Raw genomic sequence first — 20,765 nt, forward strand, 5'->3', positions numbered from 1 at the left:
TATGGCTAATTATAATAATTATAATAATTATAATATATATATATATAATTTGTTTTATAGGAGCTGGAACAGTTCGTTATGCTATTTATTCTGGAGATCCAGAAGGTTTCTTCAGCATTGATCCCTTGTCAGGCATGATTACAACCAAACGTCCTCTAGATCATGAAACACGTCCCTCAGTATTGTTAAATATTCAAGCAACAAGTGGCCATCCTCCTTCATATGGGCACACTCAGGTATTCTTATTATTTTCAATAGGGAAAATTTCAAAATAGTTATAACCAATCTTCATTTTTTTATCTTTTCTAATATTGTCCTTTTTTTAATTATAGTACAAAAATATTTCTGTTCCATGGTTGAAAATTAATTAAATAGCCATTTTTTTTTAGAAACTAATAAATGTCACTTATTTCATTTTTGCTGTGAAATTCCAAGTTTCTGAAGACATAAGTGAAGCATACAGGGTGAGTACATTTGGGTGATTAGTCTGATCTTCTATGAAAAGTAGGTGTGAGGGGAAGGGATCACAGTGTCAAGAAGAAAAAACATTTTATTAGTTTTATTATTAAATATAGAATTATATTTCTGTCATACTTTAATATTAAACCCAGCAGTGGTGGGGTGATGTGGGGCCTAATAAGTTCTGCTATGAAATATCAATTGTGCATTCTTATATACAGGGTGATCAATTGTGCATTCTTATATACAGGTATATATACACACACACACAGGGTGATTCAGGAGGAATAGTAAATATTTTGGGAGATTATAGTATCTATTATTCTGAGTAAAAAAGTTCATATAAACATGTGTCCAATTCTCAATGGATACGGAGATACAGCTGTTTGAAACTGGTGCATACAATGCCATTATGAGAGGTATCAAAGAACGATAAATGACTTGTTTGTATTTATTGACTTTTTGAATGATACAAAACACAAATAATTGACAAATTTTGTACAGTTCACAATAAATGTTCAAAAATCGCACTTCCAACCTCAATGCACTTTGCAACTCTTGTGGTAATATGATGCATTTTCTTCTGAGGTTCATCTTGGCATTCCTTTGTGAGGGCAGTAGTATCCAAAATGTGAGCGAGTAATTTGTCTCTTGTATTCACCTTTTCTTCATATACCATGCTTTTCATCCATCCCCACAAACAAAAATCTAATGGAATGAGGTCTTATAGCCAAAGGAACATTCTCCAATAGTAGTGGGAAATTTGTTTTGCAGAAATTCTAGGTAAATGGGTCCTGTAAATGGAATTCTAGGTAAATGGATTTTGTAACACAAAACAGGCCCAGTCAACTGATTGTCAATGATACAGCACCACACGTTTACAGAGAAGCAATGTTGAAATTTTGTTTCTACAGTGGCATGTGGATTTTCATCTGACCACCTATGAGAGTTACGGGTGTTGCTGATACCGTTAAATGTAAAGTAACGGTATATGTTGATACCGTTACATGTGAAAGTAGCTTCATCGCTGAACAGTATTAATGGAATTAATCAGCGATTAGCATTTACCCACCGACAAAATTCCAGTTGCTGGGCATTATCTCCTGGGTGAAGGTGTTGCACTCATTGTATGTGAAATGGACACAAGCCGTGCTCATGTAATGTTCGCCATACTCTTGTCCGTGGAACACCGATACGTGTAGAAATTATTCATGTGCTAATAGTAGGACTGCGTTCTACTGACTGAAGAATGTGTTCTATTTCATCCACATTTTGTTCATTTGCACGTCCAAAAGAAATATGAGTGCTGGGAACTGTACCAGTCTCACGCAGTTTGGTGTAAACACTAGTAAACGCTCTTGAATCTGGTATTCTGTGGTTAGGAAGCTGTCGACGGTATTCTCTACAAGCAGCAGTAGCACTTTCACCGCAAAAACCATAGACAAACACCACATCAGCATATTCAGCATGTGTAGAGATGTGCAGCATTCTTAACAACACTTAACACCAAACAGCGTCAGGTTATAACTGCTTCTTGGTCACATCTGATTCGGAAAGCTGTGTGCATCAGTTTCAAACAGCTGTATCTCCATATCCATCGAGAATTGGATACATCTTTATATGAACTTTTTTACTCCGACTAATCGATACTATAACCTCCAAAAATATTTACTATTCCTCCTGAATCACCCTGTATATAAGATGTATACAGTCAAACTTGGTTATAATGAGCACGGAAATGACGAAATCACATTTGTAATGAGCAAAAAGCCATAATGGTTTTAATTTACACGTATTCCCATACGATCGCTTACTGTTATAGCAAGCATACTACACGGATATGCCATGCAAATTTTGATAACTATGCAAACATTCTTAATTGCTCGGGTAGTCGAAAAAACCGAATTCTTGGAATAGACAAAAATGAAAAGGGTGACTTAGCTTTCATGACCACTCACATCAGGTTAGCAGCCAGTTTATGACCTTTTGGAGACTGGGACTATACAATAGTGCATTGGTGTTCCGCTTGTCGCATTACCCTATTTACAGATTGTCTTGTATTCACTGAACCATAAATTTTTTTCGGGACTTCTAAGAATTTTGGAAACAGGACTTCTAAGAACTTTGTATGCATTTTGGGACTGGTAAGGACTTTGTATGCAGATCACTTTACTTTCATTTTAAAGTAAAATCAGTTAGAAACAAACCCTTCCTTCAAAAACGTCTACTAACAAAAGAAAGGGTCTCTCAATTCGCGAAAAAGTCAAAATTATTCATGAGTTAGAATGTGGTGCAAAAATGTCGAAGTGTGCAAAAAGTTTTCTTTGTCCTCTTCAGCAGTATCAACATTGTAGAAGAATAAACATGTTTACATATCAGCACTGGAAAAGAACATAACTGAAAAAAAATAATAATAAATTTTTAGAAGTGTGAGGTTACAAATGTAGATGTAGCATTGCTTCAGTGGTTCACTACACAAAAAAAGTGCTGGATTTTCAACAGATGGTCCGATCTTAAAGGCTCAAGCAGAAAAATTTGCTAAACAGTTTGGACACGATGATTTTGTATGTAACAACAGTTGGCTGGATCAATTTAAAAACCCAATACAAGCATATTAATACAAATAATATGTAGGTATATACTAATATTATTTTTCTCTCTCTAATATTTCTTTTGTTTTTTGAATCTATCTTTTTATCAAGTTATTCAGAATTAAAAAAAACAGGCGGTAGATTTAACTAATCACTGATATAGTGAGTAATGGTTATAACAAGGAAATTTTGTCCCTTGATGCTCGTTATAACCAAGTTCAACTGTATATATATTATATTATATACTAGCAGTACCCATTACAAAAATTTTGCAATTAGTAGCAGAGTTTTTCTCTAGTTGTCCTAAAGAAATGTAGTCCATGTTTTGTTGTAAGCAGGTAAGCCAGTTTGCATCAAATAGCTGTATTCTAGCTGTACCCATTGCAAAAATTTTGCAATTGGTAGCACAGTTTTTATTGCCACTTCCAACCCGATCAGTTAAGCCTATCGTTCACACTGACTCTCGAAAGAAAAAGCCTTCCATATTAAATATATAGATATATATATATATATTATATATTAAATGTAATATAAAATCAAAGTTTCAGTTGATGGATAAAAATAAATAAGCAAGGTATAACAAATGCACCAAAATGCGCAAAGCAGCAGTAAAGATGCAAAAGTATATATAAGTGTGATAAAGGTTGCACAGATGAAGGTGAAAAGTACACAAAGCGCCAAGGACTAGAAAGGTAAGAATAGTAGAAAAAAGAAGTATTGTAGGTTTGTAAAAGGCAAAAGAACGTTAATATCCTAAAAGTTATGATGAATTAAGAAAATTATGGGCTGAATTGCAAAGCCAATAAGAGGTGAGGGAACTGTAAAGTAAAATGATTAATATCAAATGATTAAACAAATAAAATACAATAATAAATAAAAGGTGGAGAAGCTATCATCAGATATGGGTGAGCAAATTAAGTTATAGGTTGAAAACAAGGATAGCAAAAATGCAAAATCTGATGTCAGCTGAAGTAAATATTAATACATGTTCAGGTATTTCATCAGGGGACTACATCTGATCATGTATTAGGAACTGTGTTTCTATACTTGTCCATAACAGTGGAAGAGAGGTGAGATAAAGCCAAAAAGCAAAAAGAATAAAGTTAGCACATTCTCTTACAGTATGGACAAGGTAGTCCCAATGCAGTGTCATTGATATAAAAATTTTATTAAGATAAAAATAAGGATAAAATAAAATATAATTAAGTGTTTTCAGAGTGGAAAAAAATATCTGTGAATTATATGTAGATTTTTAAGTAAATTTGGAAAAATATATTAGTGTTGGAATTTTGTAGAAATTAGAAGAATTAAAATTATTTAGAACAAGCATATGGTTTAGGGCGAGGTATTAAATTGAGGATGGAGAAGGGATAAAGGAGTAGTTAAATAAAGACGAAAATAGCGATAGAATGGGATAGTTGGGATGTTCACATCACCCTTGTATTGCCCTAATAGTTTTACAAACGAGAAAAGGAAGAAGTAGAAAGAGAAAAAGTATAGAAAAAGTTATTAAACGTACTGGGCTAGCTGGGGTTGTAAAGCCCAACCTTTTAGTAAGAGCCTTGACTTTGTAAGTGATAGTATAAAAAGGAAACTAATACCAAATGCTTGTACTGCAGAGAAAAAGCAGCGAAAAAATCATGTAAGTCAAAACAGGTTTTTAAAAACAAGCTGAAACAGGAACCGAAAGTATAATGAGAAAAGTAACAATACCTGGAGTTTTCAAGTAATGCATAGCAGAAGGAAGAAGGTGGGAAAATAAAGCACACATATTTAGTAGAGTAGATAAATGTATCTAAAGCATTACCACATTAGTGACTTGGCTACAGGATATAGCAATTTATAGCAGCATAACGGACTTAATAGAGAGCTGTGAAGAAATGGAAATAGTGACCTTTATAGTTGTTAATACTAGGCTATGCGATTTGTTGTTTGAAAACTTGAAAATTCCAAAAATGTGGCAAATAACTTCCTAAGTCTTGAGGTTTCTGAGTTTAACTTGAATAAATTCATTATTGATATTGTGAAATCAGAATGAATCAGAAAAATACCATATTAAAGTCATCTAATTATACTTTAAACATGACACTGAACATTTTCCCAGACCCATAAATTAATTAGAAAAGAAATGAACTTTTTCAAAAACACAGTTATGTGCGTGGTCACTTGGGAAAGTGATGACATGCCAAGCACTGTCATCACATGCTACTGTATGGTTTGGTTATTACTTACAGGAGGAATTTTTTTATTAGCCAAGCAATCTTTAGATTGTCCTAGAAAGTTACTGAAAACTTGAGCATAATTGTCTGTTTTGTTTATGATGAGAATCGTATATGAAGGCTTGTATTTTTTAAAAACTAATTGTTAATGTTAAACAACACAGTATTGTTTATTGAATGTATGGAATTGAGAACCAACAAAAAATGACTTAATAAGAAATATTTAAAAATTGGTGCTATAAACTTTTAAGATTTGGAAGTAGAAATCTACCCCACATAACCACCTGTGTCTTAAAACCTGATGCATTTTCAGGATTAAAATGATTCTCTTAATTTTTGTAACAAAAAAAAAAAAAAAAAATCATTTAATCCCATAAAAAAGAATATTTTATCTCAGGGTTTATAAACTTGGTTCATAATGTGGTTTAAATTTATTAGTTTAGCCTACTGCTGCATGGTAAAGGAATAAATTAAGAAATTTATTAATTCTGTTCAGTACAAAAATTTTTATGAAATACAATTTTACCTTAAAAAACTAATACTTTGTTTGAACAGTTAGGAAACTTGGAATGGATGCTGTTTAGGTAGATGATATTGACCAGTAATATATTTAAAATTCAGCATTAATATGTAAAAATTTCACTTTGTTTTAAAATTTTTCGTTATATTTCAGGTAAATGTAACCATATGGGATGTTAATGATAATGCACCTCAGTTTTCAAGCACTGTTCTTAAAATTAGCGTTCCAGAGAATACAGATCTCCAAACTCCAATCTATGTGGTACATGCCGAAGATCCAGATAGTAGCAGAAATGGTGAGATTCATTATCATCTTGTTGAAAATCCTGATAATACCTTCAGTGTGAATGAAAAATCTGGTAGCATCATGTTAAAGCATCTTCTTGATTATGAATCACGTCGGCATTATATTCTGGTGGTAAGAGCTATGGATGCTGGGATTTTCGTGTTGTCATCTAATATGACACTAATGCTGGAAGTCCAAGATGTAAATGATAATTCTCCTGTTTTTGAAAAAACAGAATATAAAGTTAATATTTTGGAATCATTACCAGCAAATTCACAGTTTCTTCAAGTAACTGCATCTGATCACGATACTGGAAACAATGCACGTTTAACATATAAATTGACTACAGGAGACACCACAAAATTTGGCATATTTCCTAACAGTGGATTTCTGTACTTAAAAGAAACGCTTGATCGTGAAACCATAGATTCTTACAGTCTTATAGTTTTAGCTATGGATAATGGCAGTCCACCTTTATCAGCCACAACTGCAGTATTTGTGCAAGTTTTAGATACTAATGATAATGATCCTCAGTTCATAGACAGGTCTTTTACTTTCACAGTAGAAGAAAATACAGAGAAGGGACATCATGTGGGAACAGTTTCAGCTCGAGATAAAGACCTTGGTAATAATGCTTCTCTGAGATATAGCCTGTTGAATTCCAATGGAAGCTTTCAAATTAATCCTGTGACAGGTAATTTTTTGCTTATTCAAACTTATTAATTTATTACCATACTTATAGCTGTCATTCTCTTATTTATAAATTATTATTATAATATAATTTAATAAATTATCCTCTGCCTGCTGGCATGTAAATATGCAACTAGCTTGGAGGCTTTAAAAATCTGTTTTGGAAAAATTTCATGAATTATAAAAGATATTATTGTTGTATGTTTATTTAACATAAGTGCATTGATACTAATATTCATTTTGAAAAACTCCATAAATCACTGTTTGAAAAGGACATTATTTATGGTGATAAAATTTTTGTATAATTGCAAAAAAAATTATTTCATGTTATATATGAATATACAGAAAGTTTATCTTTTACTATCTATGTGAAACTCCTAAGACTCTTCATGCATTAAGAAGATTCAGATAAAAGAACCACTAGGTGGCAGTGATCATAGTCTGTTGATGGGAGATTTACATAAAAATGTAATTACAGTCAGTCCTCATATAACACGTGTTTACATTACATGAATTCGATCATACACGATTTATAAATAGGGGAACAATATCTTATATAACACGAACCGAATTCGCTTATGCACGATTCGCCTTTATGTTCACAAGAAATGGCAGTCGAACACAGAATCACCCCAACCGAACGCAACACGATAGGAATGAAGAGAAGATTCTGAAAATGTATTTGTTTTTTATATCAGTGAAGGGGAAACACATTTCACATAATAATGTAAAAACCCACACAATTCCAGCTATTGGTATTATCGCAAATGCAATTAGATCGAGTTTACTACCAGTTTATAACAGATTCCGCTAGCAGAAACGCAACTGGAAATAGTTTTTATTGTTTTATGGTAGTAACCCCTAGAAATGTGCTTTAGTAAAATGTGAGGTGTTAATAGTGTATCTCTGCCTTTACGGTGTTGTTTATTCAGTTGCTACATGCGCGCAGCTTTGTGTATGTGTATCAAACGTGTCTCCTCGTTTTGTAATTTTGCTTTATTCCCTAAAAATCAGTAAAATACTTAAAAGGTGTGAAAAGGTAGCGTCCTGGTGAAGACACTACAGATTCAGAGAGAAAAAGAAAAGCAATATCGATAAACAGAGGCGGACTGGGTCAAAAATTCTTACCTGAGAAAATTTATAGTGGCCTCATACTAGCGTTTATGGCCAAATCACACTGGCCTCTGGCCGGTTGGACGGAGGCCGGTGTGAGAGAAAAAATATGAAATTGTGAAACGCTTTGAGCGAAATGAAAGACCATGTGATATTGCACGTGCTACAGACCTAAATGAGGCAACACCGAGAATTACAAAGAATGCAGAGAAAATAAAAATAACTTTCATAGCAGGAACAACTCAAAGTGTAATTAAAAACCATTAGATTAAGACACAAAGAATTGGAAGAGATGGAACGGCTGTCATCTGTTTGGATAGAAAATCAAACAAAAAACAAGTTTGCTTACGATAGAAGCAAAAGCATTAGCAATATTTTATTACGTAATAGTCGTAATAAAATACTTACGTATTTTATTACGATTATTTATTATGTTTGGTAATGTTTTGGTTACAAATGTGTGTTCAATCTTGGGTGGTTGGCACCTAACCCTATTTTTCCCATAGGGCCTGTTGTTCATATTGCATGATTTTGCATTGCACGAGGGTTTCTAGGAACACAACTATCGTGCTATATGAGGACCGACTGTACTCTCAAAGAGTAAAGGGAAAGGATTTTGTTTTCATAAAGGTGAATATAGTGGTCTTATTAGACTGTTTTTAAATTCTTTTCAGTTTAACCGGTCGATAATGTTACCAACTGCAAATTCTAAATGGGAAGCATTCGGGGGGGGGGGTAATTTATGAACCTGATAAGTGTTTTCATACCAAGAGATACTATTCAAGGTTTAAATCTAAATGGATGACAGATTAACTCATGAGACTAGTAACAGAGAAGAAAAATGCATTAGATGATTGTAAATTATCAGGGGACACAGAAGCATACAGCAAGTAAAAACCAGTCTTCAATGAAGTCACAAAGAGGTTAAGCAGGTTATGAGAAGTCATTATTGTTATATATTATTTCTCCCTGATGGGGTTTCACCCCATGATGAGTATGCAGGGTGGTTGTTATGTCTCGTGTTACTGTTGGTCGAGGAACTCTCTGACTACAGGTGTTCAGGATTGTGACTTTCTGGAGTTCTTTGTATGTGTTCTCTGGGAGACCTATTGCTGCTTGACTGTTTGTAGGGTCTTTGGCACCATACGAGTGGTTGACACGATGATCGGGATGGTTGTTACTTATTGCATATGCCACATCTCTTTGATCTCCCATCTTAGGTCCGTGTACTTCCTGGCCTTTTCCTTGTGGGTTTTCTGAAGTTTACCAGTATTGTGCACTGCTAAGTCAATCAGATAGATAGCATATTTCTTCTTGTCAACAAGGGTTATGTCTGGTTGTGCAGGATTGTCTTGTCTGGTTCCAGTACAGCTTGTGAGTTAGGGTCTCTAGTACAGCCTAGGGTTCATACTTGATATGGTACACTTTCTTTGATCAACTGGTATTTCCTTGCTAGATGTACTATCCTGGCTACCTGGTCATGTCTACGAGTGTACTCTGTCTGGGCGATCACTTTGCATTCTGCAGTAATGTGTTGGATCATTTCTGAGGCCAAGTTGCATTATTGACATGTGTCATCTGACACTCCAGGCTCATTTGTGATGTATTTTCTATAGTTCCTGGTGTTGATTCGTTGGTCTTAAATGATGAGCGTGAATCCTTCAGTCTTGGGGAAGAGCATCCCACTCGTTAGCCATTGGAAGCCATTTTATCTATGTGATTTTCATAGGGGTCATTGTAGCATCTGCCTCGGAGCATCTTCTTTGCCCATCTTTTTAGCTTTGTTTGTTCCATCTGGGCGGGCGGGGGCTCCTCGCTTAGTTTGAGTGGGGTATGCTGTTTTGTCTATCTTCTTTATGGCCTGGTGGAGTGCTGCTATATTTTTCTGGAAGTATTCCTTCATGTGGGCCCTCGCTGTCTTCTTTTGCTCGATGAGGTCTATCAGATCCCTTCCTCCTTTTTTCAAGCTATTGTGAGTCTCTCCACGGCTGACTTCAGGTGGTGTTGGCAGCTCTTGGTCATCATTGTCTTTGTCTTTCTCATGATATCCTCCAGATCAGTGTTAGTCTAATCTATTATTGTTGTTGTTATTATTATTATTATTATTAGTGGCATGTGATGCAAGGAAGCAAGCTTATAAAGAATCAGAAAAAAAAAAACCTTCCAACATCACTTATTCAGACCCTCCAATAATTTGTCCTTGAATAGATTCAAGTTCTTCCTTGAATCTATTCAAACTGCCGACCTCTACAATACCAGATGGAAGTTTATTCCAATAGTCAACTACCCACTGGCTGAAGGCAAACCCCCTCATATATATTCTACAACCATCCTTCATCGGATGGTTTTAGAATAACCATCAAAGGATGGTTATTCTAAAATAAGGTTTGAATTTGTGCCCCCCCCCTGCCCCGTGTGGTCCAAACACAAGGAAGAATGCCATCAGCACCTGCTCAATCCACTCAAACCCTTAAAAACTTTGATCAGATCACCTCACAGATGCCTAGTTTAAAAATGCTGCAATTTGCAGAACTGAAGCCTGTCTTAGTATCCCCACCCTTTCATTCTCTCCAATCTCGTTGCCCTTCTCTGCACCCATTCCAGCAGGTCTTCATCCTTACTAAAATGAGGCCTCCAGATTTGTATGCAGTACTGAAGATGTGGCCTAACCATTGCCTTATACCGTGGGATAATCATTTCCTTGTCCCTGCTAGCAAAGTTCCTGTATATTGTTGACAAAACTTCATGAGCTGTCCTGGATCAGAGAACTTCATATCTGACTGCACAATTATTCCCAGGTCTTTTTCATTTTCCACTGCCTGAATGTAGTACAATACAGGTGATGCATTATTGTGGGATTAATGTTAGCCGTATGCAGTACCTTGCATTTATCAATGTTAAACTTCAGTTTTCATTTCTCAGCCCATCGGCCTAATTTATTTAGGTCTTGTTGCAGCAGCTTACCCTGATTACTGTCATGAGTCACCCTGCCAACTTTGTATCATCTGTAAATTTAGATATTAAGCCTGATATACCTTCATCAATATCATTAATAAATATAGAAAATAGCTATTGGTCCAGCACTGAACACTTGGGGTGGGGAGGGAGTAAGTGCTGGGCTTATTGTTGCATTAAGCCATGAAAAGCAGTTCTATTAATAACCACTCTGTCTTCTCACACTAGACATCCCCTTGCCAATATGTCCTGTTCCTGATATCTCCACAAGCAAGCACTACATTTCATAAGGCTTCAGTGGACAACTGCCTCCCTCAATTTTCCCCCAAGCTATAGCACTCCCACTATATTGAGTCCCTTTGCTTTACTGCTCTGGTCTTGAGGCATGATTTCAGTTCAAATTCAATATAATTAAAATTACTACACTAAACTTTTATACCTAATGTAGTAATAACACTAAGTTTACATTATATGTGTTGCGTTATCTCCTATCAAGTTTACGTTATATGTATTACGCTATACTGTTACATTTGTAAGTTCTAAGTAGTTATAATAGATAATAAATTTATATAATTAGTGTCAACCAATACATGTTTCAATCTTTTGAGCTACCTATTTGCCACAATTAAAAATTAAACGATTAACTTCAAAGTAACAAACAAGTTTATTAGCTAAAACAAAATATATGCCAACCTACATGATTATAGTCTATAAGCTACTTGTTTGTTGGCTATTACCACAATTAAAAACCTACAATTCCACTCTACTACTAATTACATGATACTATATTTTTGCCAAATTACTGATATACAAAAAACGCTATGAATATTAATGTTAAAAATTACGTACTACGTGATAAAGTTAAGTTATTGAACCACTACATATTTCTATAAATTATAGTTTTTAAGCCTCTTCTAATACTGATTACACTACACTGCTACAAAACTACATAGAAACCGCCAAGTATCTCCTATATCAATACTAAAACAATGGCAGCAAAATTTGAACATTCTTATTGATACAATACAATGATGCAGAAGTTGACTGTAGTTTTTTAAGGGACAAGGGACAAGTAAAGAACAGATGCACCTAATTAATCAGGGAATTATAAATAAATGCTACACTGCTAATTTTTAATCGAAATTTACAATAATTTTAAATCAATAAATAAAGTTCCACTTAGCAGCTCCCGAAAAAGCATCTAGTCCAGTAGCCTCGCCAGATTGATTCAGTTCAACTTGCTGATATTTTAAATGAGTTTTGTTTTGTGTTGTATTTTCAAAATTGGCATTACATGCCAATTTTGTGAATTAAATTTTAAAATTTTATATTTCAGGAGAAATATTTACAAAAATGATCACTGACAGAGAAATTAAAGCTTCTTATGAATTGACTGCTGAAGTAAGAGATCAGGGGACTCCTTCACGATATGATCAGGCTGCTGTATTAATTAAAGTTCTGGATGTCAATGATAATTCTCCTGTATTCATTGAGCCACTTGATATTGTTGTTGAAGTGCAGGAAGAGCAACCACCTGGTACAGAAGTAGTTCAAGTTTTAGCAGAAGATGCTGATGATGGAAAAAATGGAGCTGTAACATATGATATTTCTTTAGGTAAGCATTCTTTTACAATGGTTTGTTTTCCATATCTGAATTCATTTACTGACTATAATTGCTTCAAGTTACTTTAATAGGTTATGATTATAATGTAGGTTTTATTCAAAGTACATAACTAAAGTACACCTAAGCTATTTTATTCCTCCCCAAAACTTCTTGGATGTTTAAAATTTTCGATAATTAGCTGTTGAATCAGGTCACCAATTTATGCAGGCAGTATTTCATATTTTAAGACTAACTCACTCATGATTACTTTACAATCATAAAGATATTTTCTAGAAATTAATATTTAAATATGCATATACATGGTGTATTTATGGTCTAATGGCATCAGGGGTTCTCCCCATCTCCGCGTAATCTCTGGTGCAGCATAAGCCTCAGGCTTACTTGCACCATATGGATAATAATAATAAAAATAATTTACATTGTTGTGTGATACAGTACACTGTACATGCCAGAGATTTAAAAGTGTATGAATATTGTGGTGTGTAGTGTCGTGTACCGTTGTTCTTTTGGCCATTTAGCTGCTGGGCCCCTGGTGGGTGCCAACGTTGCCTACAGTAAGCTCCATGGAGGCAGATCAGGTACACCAGTAATTTGTTTTACTCTGGCAGGCCCTGCCGCCTAATTTTCCTGAGATTTCACTGGCTAGAGCCTATGAAAGGAAAAAAAAAAAAAAAAAAAAGAAGGAGATAATGCTAGAATTGGAAAGCCGAGAATGGTGAGCATATACATAATGGTAATACATATTTATTCAATATTACTTAGCAACATGATTTGTAAACTTTGACTGTTCATTGATCTCATGTATTTCTGACACGGCCAAGGGAATGAGAACAAAAAACCACATAAAGATGTAACATCATATGCTGTAAGCTAGTTGCTTTCTCTGTGTTAAGAGATGACAGTATCCATGAAGAAAATGCGCTCTTCTGATAACCCAAGGTGTCATGTGATGTCCCAAAGGGTGTTGTCAAATTTTGGAATCATATCAGCATTTACTGTGATTTCCTTTCACTACATATATTCATGTAGCTGTTTGATTAAAATACAATTATTTAATAATACATTAAAAATTTACATTTATTTCACTTGTTTGATATACTGCAGCCAGTTAGCTCTAGAGTTCTTTCTCTTTGAAAGCTAATAACTGATACAATTGATTTCAGATGGCGTCAGTTATGCTTGTGCTTCATACACACATTTCCTCCTCTATCTTATTATTTTTTTAAATCACAAAACTTTCCAGTGACGACCGACAAACTGACTTAAAATAAATCAGTTATTAAAAAAAATAAAATAATATCTACATAAATTACTAAAACAGAGATAAAATATAAAATAAAATAAAAGCATTAAAATACAATAAAATATGGATAAAACTAATAAAATATATAGTAGCTTTCGAGACAAAGTGCCTCTTCATCAGCTTAGTTGGTGAATGGTATATTGCAGTATATATTGTTGTTTACAACACCAAAAGTCAGCTGAGCATGATTATGCATCATGAACCTGGTGTCAGTAGAGCAGAATTATGTACACGTGATGATCACCAGTTCTCATTGCACTGAAAAACAGTAGATTCCATAATGGGGTGCAAGTGCACTCTCCTATTGCAATTCATGGTACTATTACTGCTAGCTGTGTGAAGTACCACAAGCCATGAGCGTGAATAGTCAAGGATTTAAATATCCTGTCGGGGATCAAAATTGTGCTGCTCAACCCAATCATGCTTGGCGACTGCAGAGTGTTCAAAATTAGTGGTTCAAAGAGCCACTTCATGTTCAGAAACCCGATCTTTCAATCTCCTGTCGGACTCATCTACATAACAACCCCCCCCCCACAATCCGGACATGTTTTGCGGTATATGGAACCACTCTGTAGGAGGGAAGGAACAGGTGTTTTCACCTTAGAAATAATAGTCTGCAATTTCCTCCCCAGAAGTTGCACACATTTTATATGTTGGAGATGCAAAATCCTAACAAGACATTCTGATACGCCGAAATAATAGGGGATGTAGGTGATAAAAATAAATTCATTGATGCGAGGAAGGTTAAATTGCACAACAAATTCGTGAGCCTGGAGCTCACACCTATCTAGAACCTGAGGTGGATAACCGCAATTTGAAAGCCCATCCAAATTTTGAAAATCTCTAGTTGCCTGTCACCAATCGAACTAGAGTGCATCCAAGCACAGGAAAATAAATTGCAAGCAGTTCTATGCAAATGACCATGTTTGTGCGCAGACCCATAATTGGTAAATTGACCTGCGTACATTGGCTTCCTAAAAACAGAAGTTACAAAACGCGAACACATGCGTTGGACTAAAGCATTAAAAAAAGGAAGAGTATTATTGACCTCTAGTTCAATTGTAAACTAAATGAAAGGTGACAAGGAATTGAGATATTGCAGTGGTCGAGTTTCTGGTCTCAAGGGACAATGGCGAAGATATCATCAACATAACATAACACCACTAGAGAGTGATAGGAACAGGTAAGTTCAAGAAAATCTGACTCTCAAGTTCTTCCATGGCGATATTGGTCACAATAGGACTAACAGGTGCACCCATAGCTGTGCCCTGTATTTGGAAAAACAGAGTCATTGAACATGATCATGCCCCATGAGGTGCCTCCGTAGCCAGGTGGGAAGGAGCAGCAGTGCGTAGCACACGCTTCTTGATTAGGCCGGGGTTCAAGCCCGTCAACCACCAAATACGGAGGATGCGGAAAGGTCAGGGAATGACCACCGCATATCTCGGAGCAATATGGCCTTAGTTGCTAATGCTTCTAAAAACCAAATAACAAACAAACACGCCCCATGTTATTTCTAAGGTGAAAACACCCGTTCCTCCTCTCTTACAGAGTGGTTCCGTATACCGCATTACATGATTGGATTGTGGGGTGTGTTATGTAGATGAGTCCAGCAAGAGATTGAAAGCAGAGGTGTATTGCTAAAAAAAAATAGTACTGGAACGCTTGTTCTCGAGAAGACTATATGATAACTCCACATCGACTGTAGAGTAACTGAATCAGACTTCAGACTCACGGTTCATAGAACAACCGGTTCTAGCATTCAGCTCATGGCGAATCAAAATGCAGCGTTTGCACGCATCACAGTATATCTCATTTGTTGGATTTCTTTATCTAACAACATTGTACTTTTGTAAGAAACGTTCAAGTTTCATTGCAAAATTTATATTTTTGTTTTTAAATAAATTTTTAAAGAAATCTATTAATTTTAAAGATTACTATTAATATATATTTTTGGTAGCAATGAGTAAAATAGATATTTCTCCCTCCCCTTTGATTATGCCATTGTTTCATAATATTAGGTGTATAAATTTAATGATTTTCTATTATGACATTTAGAAAAAAGTACTGGAACGTTGTTCCGGTGAGTTCCGGCCCAAATACACCACTGATTGAAAGATTGTGTTTCTGAACATGAGGTGGCTCTTTGAACCACTAATATTGAACCCTCTGCATTTGCCGAGCATTATTGGGTTGAGCAGCACAATCTTGATCACTGACAGACAGGATATTGAAATCATCGACTATTCACTTGATTACTGCCAGCGCCCATGGCTTGAAGCACTGCTCATAGCTAGCAGTAATAGTACCATGAATCATAATAGGGGAGTACACTTGCACCCCATCATGGAATCTACTGTTTTGCAGTGCAGTGAGTGCTGGCGATCATCATGTGTATGTAATTCTGCTCTACTGACACCAGGCTCGTAATACATGATCATGCCAACTGACTTTTACTGTTGTAACCAACAATATATACTGCAATACACCATTCACCAATTAAGCTGATGAAGAGACACTTCGTCTTGAAAGCTACTGTATATTTTATTAGTTTTTTTTATCCATATTTTATTTTATTTTATATTTTATCTCTGTGTTAGTATTTTATGTAGATATTTTTATTTATTTTAATAAATTTATTTTAAGTCAGTTTGTCAGTCATCTCAAGAAAGTTTTGTGATATGCAACCTGAAGCTCAAGGCCTGTTTTCCAACATCCTTTTTTTACCTGTTTTTGGTCTGGAACAAAACAAGGTGTATACTTTTTATTTACTATCAACTTAAAAATAAGGAAAAAGATGGGTGGAGTGTCATTATTTCTGGCATACACATAAAGTGTGTTGGCTTTAAAAATGTTTGGAAAGCATTCATCTTGGAATTGCATTATTGTTAACCAGTATGTGTATATTTTCTGATTATAATTTGTATCCAAACAAACTTTTCATATATTATCAGTATTCCTCTGTTTTATATGTGTTAATGGTAAAGATTGTTAAATTTCCGAATGTAAATAGCCTCCTTTATTTTTATTTCAACGAAATGCTTTTCATTGATTATGATCCTAAAATTATTTTTATTAAAAGCTTTTTACATACACAAAGCATTTTACTCTCAGTTTCTAAACATTTGTTTTTTTCCTTTCTTTCTATGTTTTTGATGTTCCTCTGTTTTCATATCTAATCTCTGTCCTGTTTCTGCATTGTATAATGTCTTGCATTTACACAAAATCTATTAAATTACCCGTATTCTATTAAATTGATTCATCTTCTTTTTTGAAGTAATTCCCCGTCCTATTAGTTGGCTTGAAAATTGCTGAAAATTGACCACTCGGCTACGGAAGGCCTCTGTAGCCGAGTGGTCAGGAGTGGGAGTGCAGTAGCATACGCTCTTTGAGTAGACTGGGGTTCAAGCCCCTGACTGCTGAATACGGTCAATCTGCCAACCCGCACTGGACCAGCGTGCAGATTATGGTCCATTTCCCTCAGCATGAATTCTTGAGGAGGCTTCCATCCTGCAGTGTGTTGATAATGGCTGCACTTTTAGTGCAAATGCAGCAACCTCTGAATTAGCAAAAACGGCATCATTTTAGTTAAATCTCATATTGTGAATACCTTCACAAGTTGCCATGATATTGCACTACTTCGAATAAGTAACGCTTCACCAAAGGAGAAGACTATTGTTACTTATTCTCAGTGGATACCACCATCCAATTCAGAGTTTACTGCATACTAATAAGTTGTGTTTGCACTGACTTGTATGTTGTATAATTCCCTCGCAACCTGAGGCTTAAGCCCTTAAAGTGTTTCAGTCTAAATTCACTTTATACACCGTCAGGCATCTCTCATATTGTGCAGTTATACTTCATAACTGTTTTGTCATCATTGCATCACCGGGGTACCTACCCACCCACCCATTAGTGGTGGTATCCACTGAGAGTAAGTAACAATAGTTTTCTCCTTTGGTGAAGCATTACTTATTTGAAGTAGTGCAATATCATGGCAACTCGTTGTTACTTTCATTCATAATATGAGTAACAGTAGTCTTCTCCTTAGGCGCCTCCGTAGCCAGGTGGGAAGGAGCAGCAGTGCGTAGCATATGCTTCTTGATTAGACCGGGGTTCGAGCCTGTCACCACCAAATACGGAGGATGCGGAAAGGTCAGGGAATGACCACCGCATATCCCGGAGCAATATGGCCTTAGTTGCTAATGCTCCTAAAACCAAATAACAAACAAACAAGTCTTCTCCTTTGGTGAAGCGTTACTTATTCAAAGTAGTGCAATATCATGGCAACTCGTTGTGAAGGTATTCACAATATGAGATTTAATTAAAATGCCATTTTTGCTAATTCAGAGTTTGCTGCGTACTAATAGCATTAGCAAAGGCACATGATGCAAGAGAGCATGATGCAATTATATAGCATAAGCGAAAAAAAAAACCTTATTTCACTCATCCACTCGCTCCAAATGTTTGTCAAGTTCTGCCTCGAATCTATTTAAGCTATCAACTTCTACGACAGATGGAAGTTTGTTCCAGCAATCAACCACCCGCTGGCTAAAAGCAAACTTCTGCACATCTATCCTACAACCATCTTTCCTCAATTTGAATTTATGCCCTCTCAGGAGATTATTCTGAGCAAGAGGAAGAATCCCATCCACATTGAGCATGCTCAGACCATTCAAGGCTTTATACACCTCAATCAGATCACCTCACAGGTGCCTAGTCTCCAGACACTGTAATTTTCAAAACTTAAGCCTTTCTTCATAAGAGCAACCCTTTGTTCCATTCACTAATCTTGTTGCCCTTCTCTGTACTCATTCCAATAGCTCTACATCCTTCTTAAAATGAGGCCTCCAGAACTGTATACAGTACTCAAGGTGTAGCCTGACCATTGCCTTATATAAGGAGATAATCACCTCCTTATCCCTGCTAGAAAAATTCCTCTATATCATTGACAAGACACCATGAGCTACTCTTGCAGACCGTCTGCACTGCTCAGAAAACTTCATATCTGCCTGCACAATTATCCCCAGGTCCTTTTCATTCTCTACCACTGTCAGCGTGGTACCACAGAGTTGATATGTTACTCTGGGATTACTGCTTCCCATATGTAGTACTTTACATTTGTCAATGTTTAACTTCATTTTCCACCTCTCAGCCCATCTGCTCAACTTTTCTAGATCCTGTTGCAGCAGTGTAGTGTCATTAACAACCCTGCCAACCTTCGTATCGTCTGCAAAATTGGACATTAAGCCTGATATGCCGTCATCAGTATCATTTATAAATACAGAAAACAATAATGGATCCAACACTGAACCCCAAGGGACTCCACTAATAACATTAGTACACGAAGAGCAGTGTCCATTGATTACCATTCTCTGTCTTCTCCCTGGTATTGATTACCACTCTCTGTCTGTCTAATATGCTGCATTTGCACTAACTTGTTCATTGTCTAATTCTCTCATAGCCTGAGGCTTAAGCCCTTAAAGTATTTCAGCTATTGTTTGATGTAATGACTTAGGCATCTAAAAACATTAACTTATTCTCTACTTTTTTTAATTCTTTTTTAAGTCTGATCAATCTAGATCTGTTATTTGCAAATTACACAAATCTTTTAATTTAATTTAATCCCATATTAGAAAACATCATCCACATAGTAAAAGAATAAATGTGAAAGAATAGTGTGTAAATTCTTTGTGTATTACAAAACTTTTAAAAGGGCTGACTCTGGTCTTCAGTGGCATACATCAACGTTAGTATGTAATATCAATGTAACTGTAACAAGCTAATATCAGTGATATTGATATCAGCTTGTTACAGTTACAATGAAATTTGTAAATTCTTTATACTCGTTCAGACATTTTAATATTGAAAACGGCTTTAGTGGAGTTAGTTGAATTTTTGCGTTTCTCATAGTTTTTCATATGTTATGGTTAAACAATTTGGTGAATCTCCTTGGCTTCAGCAGACACTTGAAGATCAGCCTATAGAAGGAAAAATAAAATGATGCATGAATCATTGGAATCAGATGATCACACCACTTTTTAAAAATTTCTCCAAGCTGACCAATGTCAATTGGAAGAGAAATATCTAAACATTTTGAGAGCCACTATTACACAACCATATGTATTTCTTTGGTGCACAATGGAAGAAAGATTTACCAATAGTTACAGCCCATGATCTTAGACATTCTCATGTCTAATACTGATTCTGGATATGGATATGACTGATTTAACACAAATGTTGACTGTGGATATGTTAAATTCCTTAGAAATGAATTTACAAGAAGCTGCTTGGTATTTACTAAGACAACCCATGTCTATCTCTTCTAGGATGATCGAGTATATTCCCACTGTGTGGGTGCATGTGCATCAGAAATTGCAGACATCTATGGCAGAATCAGACAAGCAGTAAATTGTGAATCTTTGGATATATTGAAATTTAGCATTTTTGATATATACGTACATCATGGTGAAGAACTGAAGGATATAATTCTCACACAATTTGCCTGCTCATTATCGAAAGGGACTTTAATGGATGAGTAAAAACAGAATTTTCTAAAGTTACCCAGTACTATAATTATGATATGACAGATTTTCACAAATATATGCATGAAATGGTAACTTTACATTTGCCTTTCATTAATGAGGAGAATTAAATTTTGAAAAGATACGTTGAACTTTATGAACAAAATAAAGAATTAATTCACAAACATAGGAAAGAATTCAAATCTGATATTGATATTAAAAAGATGTTAGAAATTTTAGGCAATTGTGCAGTGAACTTGGATGATAATGATCAAATGACAACAGGGAAAAGATGAATAATTTCAACAGTCAAAGGGAGTTGACAATGAAATAAGAATAGCCATGATGAATCAATTATCATCTGTTGTGAGAAGAGAGGAGAATATTATATCATCTGAAGAATACTGCTAATTAAGGAGTTATACGAATAAAGAACAACACGCATTATTGTTAGAAGCTATGTATCCTGAAATTGATAATCG

At 35.3% G+C, this 20,765-nt stretch overlaps 2 protein-coding genes across 2 annotated transcripts in view; both read left to right on the forward strand.

Annotated features, from left to right (window-relative positions):
- LOC150088101 (protein dachsous-like) overlaps positions 1-6,797 on the forward strand; it is a 287,537-nt gene extending 280,740 nt beyond the window's left edge. The window contains exons 5-6 of the mRNA XM_090370019.1: positions 61-236; positions 5,943-6,797. Coding sequence (XP_090226145.1) covers positions 61-236; positions 5,943-6,797 — 1,031 coding nt within the window. The remainder of the gene's footprint in view (positions 1-60; positions 237-5,942) is intronic.
- A 5,388-nt stretch (positions 6,798-12,185) lies between these two features.
- The window catches only part of LOC150088102 (protein dachsous-like), a 132,719-nt gene continuing 124,139 nt past the window's right edge, over positions 12,186-20,765 (forward strand). The window contains exon 1 of the mRNA XM_090370021.1: positions 12,186-12,447. Coding sequence (XP_090226147.1) covers positions 12,186-12,447 — 262 coding nt within the window. The remainder of the gene's footprint in view (positions 12,448-20,765) is intronic.

The sequence above is a fragment of the Mastigoproctus giganteus genome, chromosome 3, assembly GCF_048544385.1.
Source record: "Mastigoproctus giganteus isolate SK-2022 chromosome 3, ASM4854438v1, whole genome shotgun sequence".
NCBI lineage: Eukaryota > Metazoa > Arthropoda > Arachnida > Uropygi > Thelyphonidae > Mastigoproctus > Mastigoproctus giganteus.